The sequence below is a fragment of the Lagopus muta genome, chromosome Z (genome assembly GCF_023343835.1).
Source record: "Lagopus muta isolate bLagMut1 chromosome Z, bLagMut1 primary, whole genome shotgun sequence".
Lineage (NCBI taxonomy): Eukaryota > Metazoa > Chordata > Aves > Galliformes > Phasianidae > Lagopus > Lagopus muta.
In genome coordinates, this window is record NC_064472.1 from 72,232,641 (window position 1) to 72,246,014 (window position 13,374).

Consider the following 13,374-nt stretch of genomic DNA (forward strand, 5'->3'; position numbering starts at 1 on the left):
AAGTCTGTAGTTCAACAGAAGACTGTTAGGTCTTAATATTCATTCAACTTAACATCCTTTAGCAAGTTTTGGATTAGCATTTTTAATTTGTGTGCTTCTCAACAAAACGCAACTTAAAGGAATCCCAACAGGGAATCCATAACACTTACATATATTCATATCAGTACTACATTCAATAAATTAATGATGCATGAATGAAGCCTCTACAGATTTCATGTTCAAAACCACAACAAGCTTATACAATTCAGTTACCAACTTGCACCATGTATGAAAAGATTTTAGGAAAACACTGAAATATAAGGAGCAACCAGTACAGGACAATTCACAACTTTTTTTTTTTTTCTATGTTAGCTGAGATAATATACTTGTTTCTGGTACGAGAAGTTATGACAATAAAACTACAGATAACAGGAACCAGGTGTAAGAAAGATTAGCTATTAAGACGACAATGCAAAATAACACATGGAAGACTCTAAATTGATAAATTTATCTAAATTGATAAAGAAGTACCATTTTAAAATGATTTAACACAAAAGCATGTGACCAAGATCAACTGAACAAAGTATCCACTCATCTCTCAAAATCATCTTGAAGTATTGTGCTCCTACTGGAATCAGTTTATACATCCATTTCCACAGCTCCAGGGATTGAGTCTTCATTTATCAACTTCCTTTCATTAACCCGAATATTAGCCAGCTATCATTTTAACTGTCTTGAAACATTTAATGTTGAGAATACTAAACTCAGGAATTAATGGGACTAGCCTTTTCCAGCTGATGTACTTATAGACACCCTTCCTATCCTTCTTTGCACCTTTTGCCAAGTCCTTCCTGATTCCATCCCTGTATAGCCTAGCAGCATCCCTGTATTATCCCTATATTTCACTCAGGTTACCCTGCCACATCTTCCACTGATGAAGAAACTGTGCATTTTGTTCTTGCTTGTTCTTGTTTGACCAGCAGATCTCAGTTCAGCCACACTGGTCTCTTGTCCTCCTTTCCTGACTTTCTGCATCTGGGGATGGAGAGCTCCTGTGCTCTAAGGAAGTCTTCCTTAAACATCTGCCAGCCCCACTCTGCTCCCTTGTCCTTGAGGACGGATTCCCAGGGGATTTTGTTCACTAACTCCCTGCGGAGATGGAAGCTGGCTTTCCTAGAATTAAGCTTCCTTTTATTCTTTACCTGCCCATATTCCTCAGGAGTGTGAATTCCACCACTGCACACTCAGCATCCTACCCTGATGTCACTAATCAGTCCATTTCCATTGGCGAGTAACAGGTGCCACCACTGCATCACCCCTAGTGGGGCTGTCTATTACCTGGCTCAGGCAGCTATCTTCTGTAAGTTCCAGGAATCTTCCAGACAGTATACAGCTTGTCATGCCTGGTGGTGAGCAAACAGGTGCAGCACCCCAGCCACATTTAGATTGTACCTAAGAAAATACTCTTTAAATGCATAAATAGTTAAAACCAGCCTAACAGCCAAAATATTCATTCTTACCTCCTTCATCTTCAAAAGAATGTTTAATCAAAGTGTCAAGAGCCTTGCTATAATCCTCCAAAATCCAGTAACCCATACTTCTCAGAAAAGGATCATTGTACATGTTTCCTGTGCTCTCCTTTCCAGAAAACACACTTCCCAAAATTCTCTTCTGTAGTACAGATTTATAAGTACTAGATACTTCAAATTCTGACTCATAAAGTCTTGAAATTACAAGAGCCAATTGAATGTCATTCAGTTTTTCAAGACAGACCTGAAAGAAAATAAGTACAGTTATAATTACAAACACTGTAATTTCTTCTCTGGTTAAAATAACTGTAGACTGGAAGTGATATTCACCTGTTCAAACTGACATAAATATGTATATCAATTCCAAAAATTAAGCAGGAACTAGGAATTAATTTGGAAACAATGGAAATTTGGGTAGCAATGGAAATTTACATTGTACTATATGTGGCAGAACAGAGAATCTGAAAGCAAGTTATGGTAGATAGCCCTTCTAGTATTATTACAGAGGCATCAACCATTAGGACCTCTTCATTATCAGCAGCATAACAACTAAGATGTAAAGAAAAGATCTGTATATCATTAATGCATTGGTGGGGGGTGAGAGAGTAAAAGAGCAAACAAACTGGAATTTTCAGTGGTTGTACTAATTTAAATTGCAATGTTTCTTACATATTTTCACACTCAATTCATTCTTAAGTTTAGAACAATATAACAAAGAAGTTCATTACTTCGTTACCTCCACTGCATCTTTTAAGTGTCCTGCCAGCAAGAAAAATGCTGCAGAGTGTTCAAAACGCTGTTTGCCAAGCAAAGAGAAAGCATTTTTTAATGCTGCTTTACGCCATCTGTCCTCAGAGAAGTTGTTTCCAAAAAACTGCGTCATTTTGGTGTCTTTTTGGGATCTGCATTTGAATATAATTGATAGAAATATTACGCGTTTATTAGATGCATTTTTGCTCTTCATTTTGTCAGATGTGAGTACGCAGATGTGTTCATAACACTGAGCGCACAGGAGGCTTTGCTATTGCAAACTAACAAAATCATTGGTAAATATAAAAATTAAGGTAAGATCTTCAATAGCAAGTAACATCACAACCTAATTTTTAGGACGTTCACAAAGCTAAACATTATTATGAAATGTCTGTCTGAAAGAAATGCTCAATTCAGTTCTTTGAATTTCCCACAAAATTATTTTTGAAAGCACTTCTAAGGATACTACTGCCATTCCAAACATAACACAGGCAATCCCCTATAAGCTAATCTGAATTTAGCAATGTATGAAATTAGAGTACATCTGAGACTAAAGCTTGATTCATCCACCTTTAGAAATGACAAAATCACCACAGTAAATATAAGAATCTCAGTGATTAGTTTATTAATTTATTTAGAAATTCATTCTCAGCTTTCAGTGGTAACATTTGGGTTTCTTTTCAATCAGCATTGCATTCAACATTTCTTTTCCAAGTTATATTGTATATTATAAAGACCCTGGTATTACCTACCTATACAATCCCCAGATCACAGCCTTCTTTTTCATTGCAAGGTAAAAAATGGCTGCGTCAAGTGGATCATTGTTTCGTTGAAAGGCTGCTTTGGCTACCTGTGAAGACAATTCAACAAGGGGGGAAAAAAGCACACCAGAATATAAGAGAGACTTAGATTGGATTCCTCCCATCCCCTGTGCTTCACTCAGCTAAGATGTTCTCTAACAAAATAATCCCTCTTCTCACTCTGGGTCTAAAGATGTGTGTAGCTACCACTGCTACAATCCCTACTTTCATTACAGAATCATTTAGATTGGAAAAGCCCTTCAAGATCATCTAGTCCAACCGCCAAACTGACCTACTAACTCCCATAACTCATCCATGTCCTTCACTGACACATCCATGCATTGGTTCAACATCTCCAGGGACGTGGACTCCACCATTTCCCTGGGCAGCCCATTCCAATGCCTGACCACACACTATGAAGAAATTCTTCATGACAACCAATCTATGCCTCCTCTAGCACAACTTCAGACTATTTCCACAAGTTCTATCACTTGTCACCTGAGAAATGATACTGATCCGTTCCTCTCTGCAGCCTCCCTTCAGGTAGTTGTAGAGTGATGAAGTCTCCCCTGAGCCTCCTTTTCTTCACCTGAAATACCACCCAGATCATTGATAAAAACATTAAGCAAAGCTGACTCCAAAACTGAGCCTTAGTTGCAGGTAACAAGCCACAAACTGAGCCGAATTCCATTCACTATGGTTCGAGCCCAGTTAGCCAGCTAGCTCTTCACCCTGTGAACTGTACACCTATCCAAGCCAAAAGCAAACAGTTTCTCCACGATATTTTCAAAACCAGTGTCAAACATTTTAATAAAATCCAAGTAGGCAGCATCCACAGCTTTTCCCTCATCTAGTAAGTGGGTTCTCTAGTCACAGGAGATCATTTCAGATAGGCAGGACCAGCCCTTCATAAACACAGGAATGCTGTGGCTGGTCATTTGATTCTCCTTCATAATGCCATTCACGACAATCTTCACTACAACCTTCCCTGGCACCAAGATCTGACTGACACCTGTAGATCCCTGGATATTCCTTCCTACAGATTGGAGTCACAGTTACTAACCTCCAATCAACTCGAAAGCCAAGTGTTCACCAGCTCCTTCTGTATCGTTGGATGAATCCCAATCTGGCCTCTTTGTAGTGAATATTCAAATGATGCAACAAGTCAATTAGAGTTTCCATCTGAATTATAGGAGCTACATCTTGCTCCCCACCACCATCTTCCAATTCAGGACGATGGGTATCCTGAGAGCAAACGCTCTTACTAATAAAGGTTGAGGCAAAAGAAGCAATAAGTACCTCACCCTTTTCCTCATCTTTCATCATGTTTCCCATTATATCAACAAAGAATAGACTCTCTTTAACGATCCTTTTACTGATGAAGTACTTACAGAACCTTTTCTTTTTTCTTTTTTCTTTTACTGCACTAGCCAAATTGAATTCTAGTCAGGCTTCTCTCATTTTCTCACTGCACAACTTCATGGCAGCTCTGTAGTCCTTATGAGTTGTCTGCCTCTTCTTCCAGAGCTCATAAATTCTCTTTTTCTTCCTTAGTTCCTGAAGAAGCTCTCTGTTAAGCCAAGCTGTCAGCTTGACTTTATCCCCATCCAGCTTTACATCTAGTGAACTGGGTGGGACAGCCTGCTCCTTCACCTTAACGATCTCACTTTTGAAGAAGATCCAAGTTTTCAGAAATCTCCCATGGGACTCTGTCAACCACGTCTCCAAACAGGAGATGTTACTACAGATCTACGGTTCTTCTGACCACCTTCCATACTTCACCAAAGACTGAAAACCGTAATGTCATGAACACTGTGCTCAAGACAGACTTAAACCACCACACTGTCCCCATGTCATTAAATCACAGAATGATCTGGACTGGAAAGGACTTATACCACTATCTAGATGCAACTCCCTTGCCATATGCAGAGACACTTTCCACTAGATCAGGTTGCCCAAATCCCCATCAGTCCTGCTCTTGAGTATGTCCAGAGATGGGGTATCTACAACTTCCCACAACAGTCAGTTCTAGTGCCTCATCACCGCAGTAGTAAGGAACATTTTCCTAACATCTGATCTAAGTGTACCCTCTTTAAGTTTAAAAGCCATTACCATTGCTGTATCACTACACTTCTGAGAAAAACAAATCTCTCCTCACATTTCCTGCAGTCCCTATTTAAGTACTAGATGGCTGTTATTAGATCTCTCTGCAGCCTTCTCTTCTCTAAGGCTTGCATCTCTTCTCTCAGCCTATCTTCATGAGAGGTGCTCCAACCTTCTAAGCACCTTTACAGCCCTCCTCTGGACTACTTTAACAGGTTCTATTTCTCCTGAAGGGCCTTTAACCATCTGAGACATCTCTCTACGTATGTGAACTTGAACCACCATGTCCCAACCATGTTCCACACCTAGAACTACAAAACCATTAGCTAAAAGCTTTTTTTTTTTTATCAGACCAGCTGTCAAGGCCTACAGTTGAAGTTAGTTCCTGAAATTATAACAAAATTAACATATTAGTTACTCTGGTAATCAAAAGATAGATGGAGACTAGAAGAAGAGGCTGGTACCCATCACAATAGGAGAAGATTGCTTTTGAAAGCTGAAAAGGAAAACGGGCAAATGTCAGTAAGTATTATCCAAGACCCAGGTAAAGTGACCGTAAATATAGGCCCAGGAAACTTCAATTTTATAAATTATTCTTATTTAAATACAAGGCAAGTAATTTCCATGAAATGATGATTAATTGCTGAAGACCAAACAGTAGAAGTAGAGACATGCATTTTACCACTTTGTGCCTTGTAGTCAAATTGAGCATGTCATTTTCTAGCTCAACACTTTTGGCTCTTCCAAGAGCTTAAAACAAGTGATAGTGAGGTTAGGAATTGCCACATCCGTGACAATTCAAACACACAATTACTACAGAAAAGAACATCAGAAGGCTTTGCTGACAGGGAAATACATCAATTTGCAAGACATACGTATAATAGCTTAGTTGGCCTGACATCTGATAGGTTTCGAAAGAGAACATTCTGCCATAGCTTGCTTCCTAACATAGAAGAGATCTTTGCTATAAAAGAACAGCTACTAGATCAACCTGCATACTGAGCATCTACTATTGTACCGTAATAATCAAAATCTGGTTTCCAAAATCCCAAAATGTATTCCACACTGGAATTTGAAACTTAAATTACTAAAAAAATGTTAAATATAAAATTGTACTAAATTATTCATTATAAATACAGCATGAAAAATTCAGAAAGGCTGGACTTCACATATTTAAAATTTCAAACAACGTAAATAGATGGTAATTACCAGAGGACAGTTATTTGAAAAGCAGCTTTGCAGTTTGTTTCAGAGCACTATCTTTACCTTTTCTATGCATTTCCGCAAGCTATGGATATTTCGAACCCACCATCCTATACCCATAGCTCTGAGCTCTGACCACGTTGGATCCCCTTTCTGCATTGCAGGGAGCATGCTCAGTAGTTCTTCTTCCGCTACTGAATGAAATGCCCAGGCAAAATGACTGGTAGATAAACCTAGATAATCACAATAAAAAATAAATAAAATGAAATAAGACCATTGCAAGGAGGTAAGGGAGTTAAGAGAAAAGGGAAGAAGGCCCAATTGTTTATTTTGAACTTTTGAAGGCATTACTGATAACAGAAATTTTAAAATATTTTAAGCACTGCACACTGAGTATTTTAAAAAGCTCATGCAGATAAAAGCATTTTTTTCCACTTTAAAACTGTTTAGTTTGCAAAGAACAGTTACTGACTGAAGCCCAAATTATAATATGTAGCATGAAGATTAGCTACAAAATGAAGTGCAACAGGTCTGTCAACTTTTCAGTGTTTTCATTACCTTTAATTAGATTGGAAAATGTGAAGTTAAAGATTAGTCCAGGGGAAAACATATTTGATAACAGAGACATACAAGAACACTGGAAGATGAGAGCCATGATATGAGGGAAACAGTAATTGCTATAAAAGCTAGCTATAGATGACTGAAACTCTAAGGATGACCATGGGATGCCGCTCTGCACTGTGGCACACTCAACTGCTCTTCTACAAGAGCACAAGAGGCATTTGTAATTCCCACCAATTTCTCAGCTCAGGAGACATGTAAGTATTTCAAATGTAAAGGATACCAGCAGAGACCTAAGTTGATAATACTGTGTTACGATAATTTGGAAATGTTCTAACCTTGTATGTAGCTGAGTAAGTGACCAAATGACTGAAAATATCATCATCTGTTCTGATGACTAATAGAAGGGTGAAGAAATAATCACAGCCAACTCTTTAAATTTGGTTAAGTCCTAATCAAATATTCCATTTTGTAATATAAGGTTGGAACTAGTTAAAACTGTACCATGAAAAACTTCATTTAAAATAGTTTCCTGGATCATTACACTAGGTGTACAAAAAAGGTTTTAGGGTCTAAGTAGAGAAGGATCTAACCTCACCCCCCACCCCCAAGTAATAAAAGCTTAAGTAAAGGAGTATTCTGTATTTTCTGCTTCATTACTCCTAAACAATGATATTGGAACATCATGGTGCTACTGTCTGTTCTTTTGGGGAAATAAAATAGAAAAAAATAAAATTGAAACTACAAAATTGTTACAGTTGTTTTTTTTTTTTCTTCCCATGGATCTCTGGTTTTTTTTTTTTTTAAATTACAAAATTACCTCATTGATTCTTCACAGACATAATAGAAAAATCACATGGACTATACTGACTAACACCTCATTTAAGAACATATTGGTTACCTTGGTGAAGCAGCTGAGCTCGATGTACAGGAGGAAGTGAAGTTGTTAGAAATGTGTGAAGTCGAACAGCTAATAAAAATTTTAAACCGCACTCATCAAGAGTTTCTCCACCTGTAATTAAACATACTAGTATGCACTTCACTGAAACTAATAAATAAAAATAATAAAAATAGCTATTGAGTATCTTATGAGAAGAAATAACTTGTAATTTTACACATACTGTTGCTTTAAAAATGCAATAGCTTAATTCTTCCCTTTAATACAAGAGAAAAAAAAAATCTCAAATCTACAAAGTTACTTATCAAATAAAACAAAATTATTTCTCTATTTCTCTATGTAGCAGAACAAATACAGGCGGTTAACAAAACTGTCTCTTCAAAAACACTGACATTAACATTCAGCAATGCAGATTTTGACAGTATGAAAGTCAGAAACCTAAGCTGAACCATAAACACTGTGATAACACAGCAAATCAAAGAGGATATACTGTAACACAGAACTAGGAAATGCTCTGACGAGCCAAAGAAATATTCAAAAATAACAGGAAAGTTCCAGAAAGAGTTGTGAAACAGTAATACATAAAATCTAGAAGACAGCTTACCCTGGCTTCTGTCCCTGCTTTCTCCAATGTCAGTACTAGTAGTAGCAATAGTATCTGCCAAGGCCATCAATGACATCTGTTCCATCCTAGTCAGACCTGGCAAGCTTGAATGAAGCAAGTGACGAGAAAGAACTTGGGCATGCTCTGGTCCAAAGTAAGTTGGGCTAAATTGCGAAAGATCAATTACTTTCGGTTTCACACTGTCTTCCTCTGCATCAAACGTTACAAGTTCATCTGTACTTATAACAGAATTTTGAAAGAGATCTTCATAATTGTCCTTGGGCATATCATTTTTACTTTGACTATTTTGACTATGAGACTTTTCTGAACAGGAATGAGAGGAATCGTCATCTGCAGCAAGCAGAGCATACAGCGGTAATGGTGGAACAGAGTCTATTTCAATATAGTCTGTAGTCTCCATTTTGCTGAACGTTTTGGGATCTCGTGAAGTACTTCCACTAGCACTGATGGTCAGAGATCTAAGTCTCCTATCATGATTAGGCTCAGATTCATTTACAGCAACAACTTCTCCAGCAATGCACTTCACTAGATGGGACAGAATAGCTTTTGTTCTACGTACTTTACCAAGATCCATGAGTTCTAACAGTTGGTGTGGATGGTACTGAGGTAAAGTGGGAGATAACATATGAGCTGCTTCAAAAAGACCAGAGTCTTCCATTTCTGCAGACAGATCAAAGGCAGATCTTTTCCCACTAAGTTTCTGTGCAAGGCTGGTCATAGATCTGGTCAAGGTTCGCTTTGGTGGAGGCAGACCTGAGGCAGCTGACTGGCTTTCTTTCATTAAGCTAGTTATACTTGGCATACTGCAGGAATCTGTACTAACTGGACCCTGCTTGGCAGGAGGTTGCCATTGAGAATAAACATGCATTTCACAGTCCATTCCAACTACAAGAATACCATCACGCACCCAAGACAGGGAGACTGGAAAAGGAGGTGATCCCTCTACAGAAGAAACCAAGTCAACAGAACGCAGCAGAACAAACCTAGAAAAGTTTGTAGCCTTTGTAGTAGTACTGCCAATATGGGAGATTGCTACAGCCTCCTTACCAATTTGTTCTTGCATTTTTCCAGACAGCTGGCCAAACATATAAAGTTTTGATCCAATTCCCACTGTTAGAATATGTGAACCATCCTCCCTAGACATCCAGTCTAAGTGTACTAAGTGCTTAGTACTAGGAATAACATTACCACATGAGAGAGAAACTTCCTGTCTGTTATATGCCACTAAATTACTATCAATACTAACAGCAGAGTCTAACATAGTGCCTATCTCATCTAAATGAAGAGTCTGTTCAAGAACCCATGAAGAACCCCCTGTAGATTCACATTCAAAAATACTAACATGCATAACAAAGTCTTGAGAAAGGTGGTTGTTTTTAGATGTTACCTGCTTGTATGCTACAGCTAATCGGTTTGTGTGTGCACAACTAACTTCAGTTGGGCTTCCTGGAACATTAATAGCACTACTACTAAGAAGTCCATCCTCAATCAGTAACGGCCATTCTTCCCAGATGTATGTTACATCACTGTGTACATTAGATTCTGGCATGGAAGAAACTGACGATTCATTGGTCACCCTGCATCTCCAGAATCGAACTTTTCCATCTGTGCATGAAGTAGCCAGCAGATAGGGTGCACGGCAAACGGGGTATATGGAAGAACTGCTCAGATGCCCTAAAAATAAAATGATTTTTAAATGGGCCAAAAGTAAAAATATTTTTGTTCATTTACCATCTTATTATTTTGAAACAAAGTATCAGTACTTCTTCATAAAAAAGCTTGTTCCCAGAACTTCACATCCCAGGAGATGATATTTTAAAAAATCCTGTGGAGCCATTTTAGCATTAGTCTCTATGTCATTCTCTAGAAGGATTTAAACTGCACAATTTAAACTTGAGTATTAATCTCACTAGGTACCAGTTTTTGTGTTGCATGGGAAAGAGACATTGTTTTCTTCTCTCTCACCAGAAAGAAGATACACTTCTGTAATCTCTCCTATCAAACAGAAATTTCCCAGTCTGAAATCCATCTTTTCAGAATACTGTTCGAAAGACTTCTGGTTGCAACCTACAATTTTATACACCACCAAAATCTAATTAATGACTGCAAATCAAATTTGTGCTTCTAAAATTTCTTTTATCATCAGAATATGGACTTAAAGAAATACTAAGTTGTACAGTATAGTAATCCTTATTTTAATATTACTGCCAGGATCCAGATGAAAAATAATAAAACGGGGTGAGCATTAGCAAACCTTTCCAAATTACAATACCTGTAGGTACTGTCTAACAACACTAGATTATTCATTTTGCTCTGAAGGAAAAAAAAAAAAATTACAAACCTGCTGAAGGCTTAACACTTATTATTTCCACTCCTTCTGGCAAACTCAGCTCTTGACTATACACCATTTTTGAAGACAGAGTGAGCCAGCTGGTGCTCTGAAGGTTTGCTCTACAGGCCTGATACTTTTGTGTGAAAGGTGACTGGATCTTCTCTGGATCTGGTGAAGAATACAACTCTTCTGTTTGTGTTGCTGTGTCAGGAGTACTTGAGTCTATCTTTTCATCTGAAAAAAAGTTTGCATTATTAAAAAAAAAGTCAACAATCTCTTTTAACTTAAGAGACAGTGTCACTGACGTGAAAACTTCCAAAGGATAGGTAAAAGCTTAGAATTTTACTTTCTTTTAAAAGAAATATGCTCTTGATCTCAGATTAAGAGAAATTGTAACACACCTGAAATACTGGAACTGTAAAACAATTTAGTAATTATGAACAGTTATACTGTTAGAGACAGCAAAATTACAGAAGAGATAAATATGTGGGGTTCTACAGAAATTAATGCTTCATTAGGCATGAAATATTTGCAGCTAGAAACAATTGAACACTCTTCAAAGTCTTACCTCAAAGATCAGGAAGAAGTAGTTTTTCCTGAAATTTTGGCAACATTCATTTAAAACGTAAGATTTAAGAGATTGTGTTATGAATGCTTTATTACCTTTTAATTTAAAAAAAAAAAAAAAAAAAAAAACCACAGTAAAAGTATGATTTGAAACCTGTGTTCTTTGAGAAAATGTAGAAAAAACAACAACAAAACCCTTATCAGTAATTCCTTCACCATGTAAGTAGACTAGAAAATTTTACATTTTGTCACAAATTTCTTACCTTCTATAATACTTAAAATAACTTTTGACATTCTGCCTGTTGGCAAAAGTGTGAGAAGTAAGAGCTGTGGCTTAAAATATAGGAACATGCATTATAAAACTCCTCCAGTGTGTGGCCAGTGTTCGATCTAGGATGCCTTAAAATCCTAGAGTACCTAAACTTTATAGTTTTAGTGGTACTTTAATGATCTGAAAGAGAATTAGCAGATTTCTGTATTTAGATTTGCACATAACTGTAATTGTAATCATTTCAGATGACAGTCCAATATAACACATCTGAAATTCAAAAACTGCAGAACAAAAACTTCTGAGAAGCAAAACATCTGAACTGTTAGGCTGCATTTACACCATATGAATATATGCCTTTAAGATAAAAACAAAACAAAAAGCATAGCCAACTTAGGGCTCATGATGAATTCAAACGCTTCAGCATTCTGAAAATTAAGAACTAGTAAAGAAACAGTGGCTTTTGATGTAAGCTTTTAACAGAAGAATTGAGGTTCTTTCCAAAAGCTGAAATATTACTTAGGAAACCACTTAGTAGCAGATATATTCAGAAGAAAGTGAATTTTTTTTTCTTAAACAAACATCTATTCTACAAGGAAAAGGGCTTACCTACTGAGACTGGAATAGACTTCAAATGTAAATGCCACATGTGCAGTAATGAACGGCTTTGAGTATACTCTATTACTATTAAGTAGAATTTTTCAGAAAATCCATTCTGCTGTTTTCCTGATGAAAATCAGAACAAGAACATGTTATTTCAACTGAATGTGCCAGCTAGCAAGTAAGCTACTGTGAACTGACGCTCAAATGCAATGACTGTATTTAACTCCCTCCCACTACTTTTATGAATATTTTATCACAAGCAATAACCCCTGCCACTTCTTCAGGTACATACATGAAAAATTCCACTATTTTGTTTCAGAAGGGATAAAAATCTCCCATGTGTTTAAAGCTAAGTCCCAGAACTTATTCTCAGTTCTACATGTCCTTAACGAGTCTGTTGCATACACTTAAGCATCTACTATTGAATGTTCTTTTTTTTAAAAAAAATATCATAAGCCAAGGACTTGAAATGTTTCATTAAAGAGTAGAGGATTAAAACCGAAGTGATTTAAAGCAGTAGGTACATTCAAGTGAGAAGGCAGGTCTACTACATTCTAGGTCATACTTACAAAGGATCCATTTAACCCAATATCTTACATGGCAGCAGCACATGCAGTCTTCCAGAACACATATATACACAGACGCCCAAGACTGAAGGGCTTCCATGCAAACACATGTCAAATTTACTGCCACATAACTCTTATTTTTTTTCCTCATTTCTGCTCTTTCCATCATCTTTTGTGTTTCTGATAAATGCGGCTCTCAGTAGTGGACAATTTCATAGATAGTACCTATTACTCCACATCTTTCTTAAGCAAAAACAGCTAATTCAGAATCAATCCCTATGTACATTCAGCTCATGTCATTTTTCTTAAAACGCCTCTTTTCTTACACCAAAAATATATTTCCCATATCTAGTTTTAAGCAACATTTTGATACTTTACACAATTTTGCTTCCTCATATTTAGCAGTCTTACTAATACTGCAGATAACTTGGAATCACAGACCACAACTTTATTTTGACCTTTGTTTTCCAAACCATTAAGTTGGAACAGAACAACACAGAATTGAGGATGCCTAAACAACAAAAACCCTGATCAACTCTACCAATGAAAAAAAATTATTCCAGAGAACTTGGGAACAATCTTAAGATGCA

The 13,374-nt window shown here is 37.0% G+C and overlaps 1 protein-coding gene across 4 annotated transcripts in view; it reads right to left on the reverse strand.

The window, feature by feature from the left end:
• The window catches only part of DMXL1 (Dmx like 1), a 73,120-nt gene that overhangs the window by 29,805 nt on the left and 29,941 nt on the right, over nt 1–13,374 (reverse strand). For all 4 annotated transcript variants that reach the window (XM_048930554.1, XM_048930553.1, XM_048930552.1 and 1 more), the window contains exons 16-23: nt 12,225–12,341; nt 10,790–11,014; nt 8,428–10,122; nt 7,827–7,937; nt 6,428–6,597; nt 3,011–3,108; nt 2,245–2,410; nt 1,500–1,752 (exon numbers count right to left, since the gene is read on the reverse strand). In XM_048930554.1, coding sequence (XP_048786511.1) covers nt 1,500–1,752; nt 2,245–2,410; nt 3,011–3,108; nt 6,428–6,597; nt 7,827–7,937; nt 8,428–10,122; nt 10,790–11,014; nt 12,225–12,341 — 2,835 coding nt within the window. The remainder of the gene's footprint in view (nt 1–1,499; nt 1,753–2,244; nt 2,411–3,010; nt 3,109–6,427; nt 6,598–7,826; nt 7,938–8,427; nt 10,123–10,789; nt 11,015–12,224; nt 12,342–13,374) is intronic.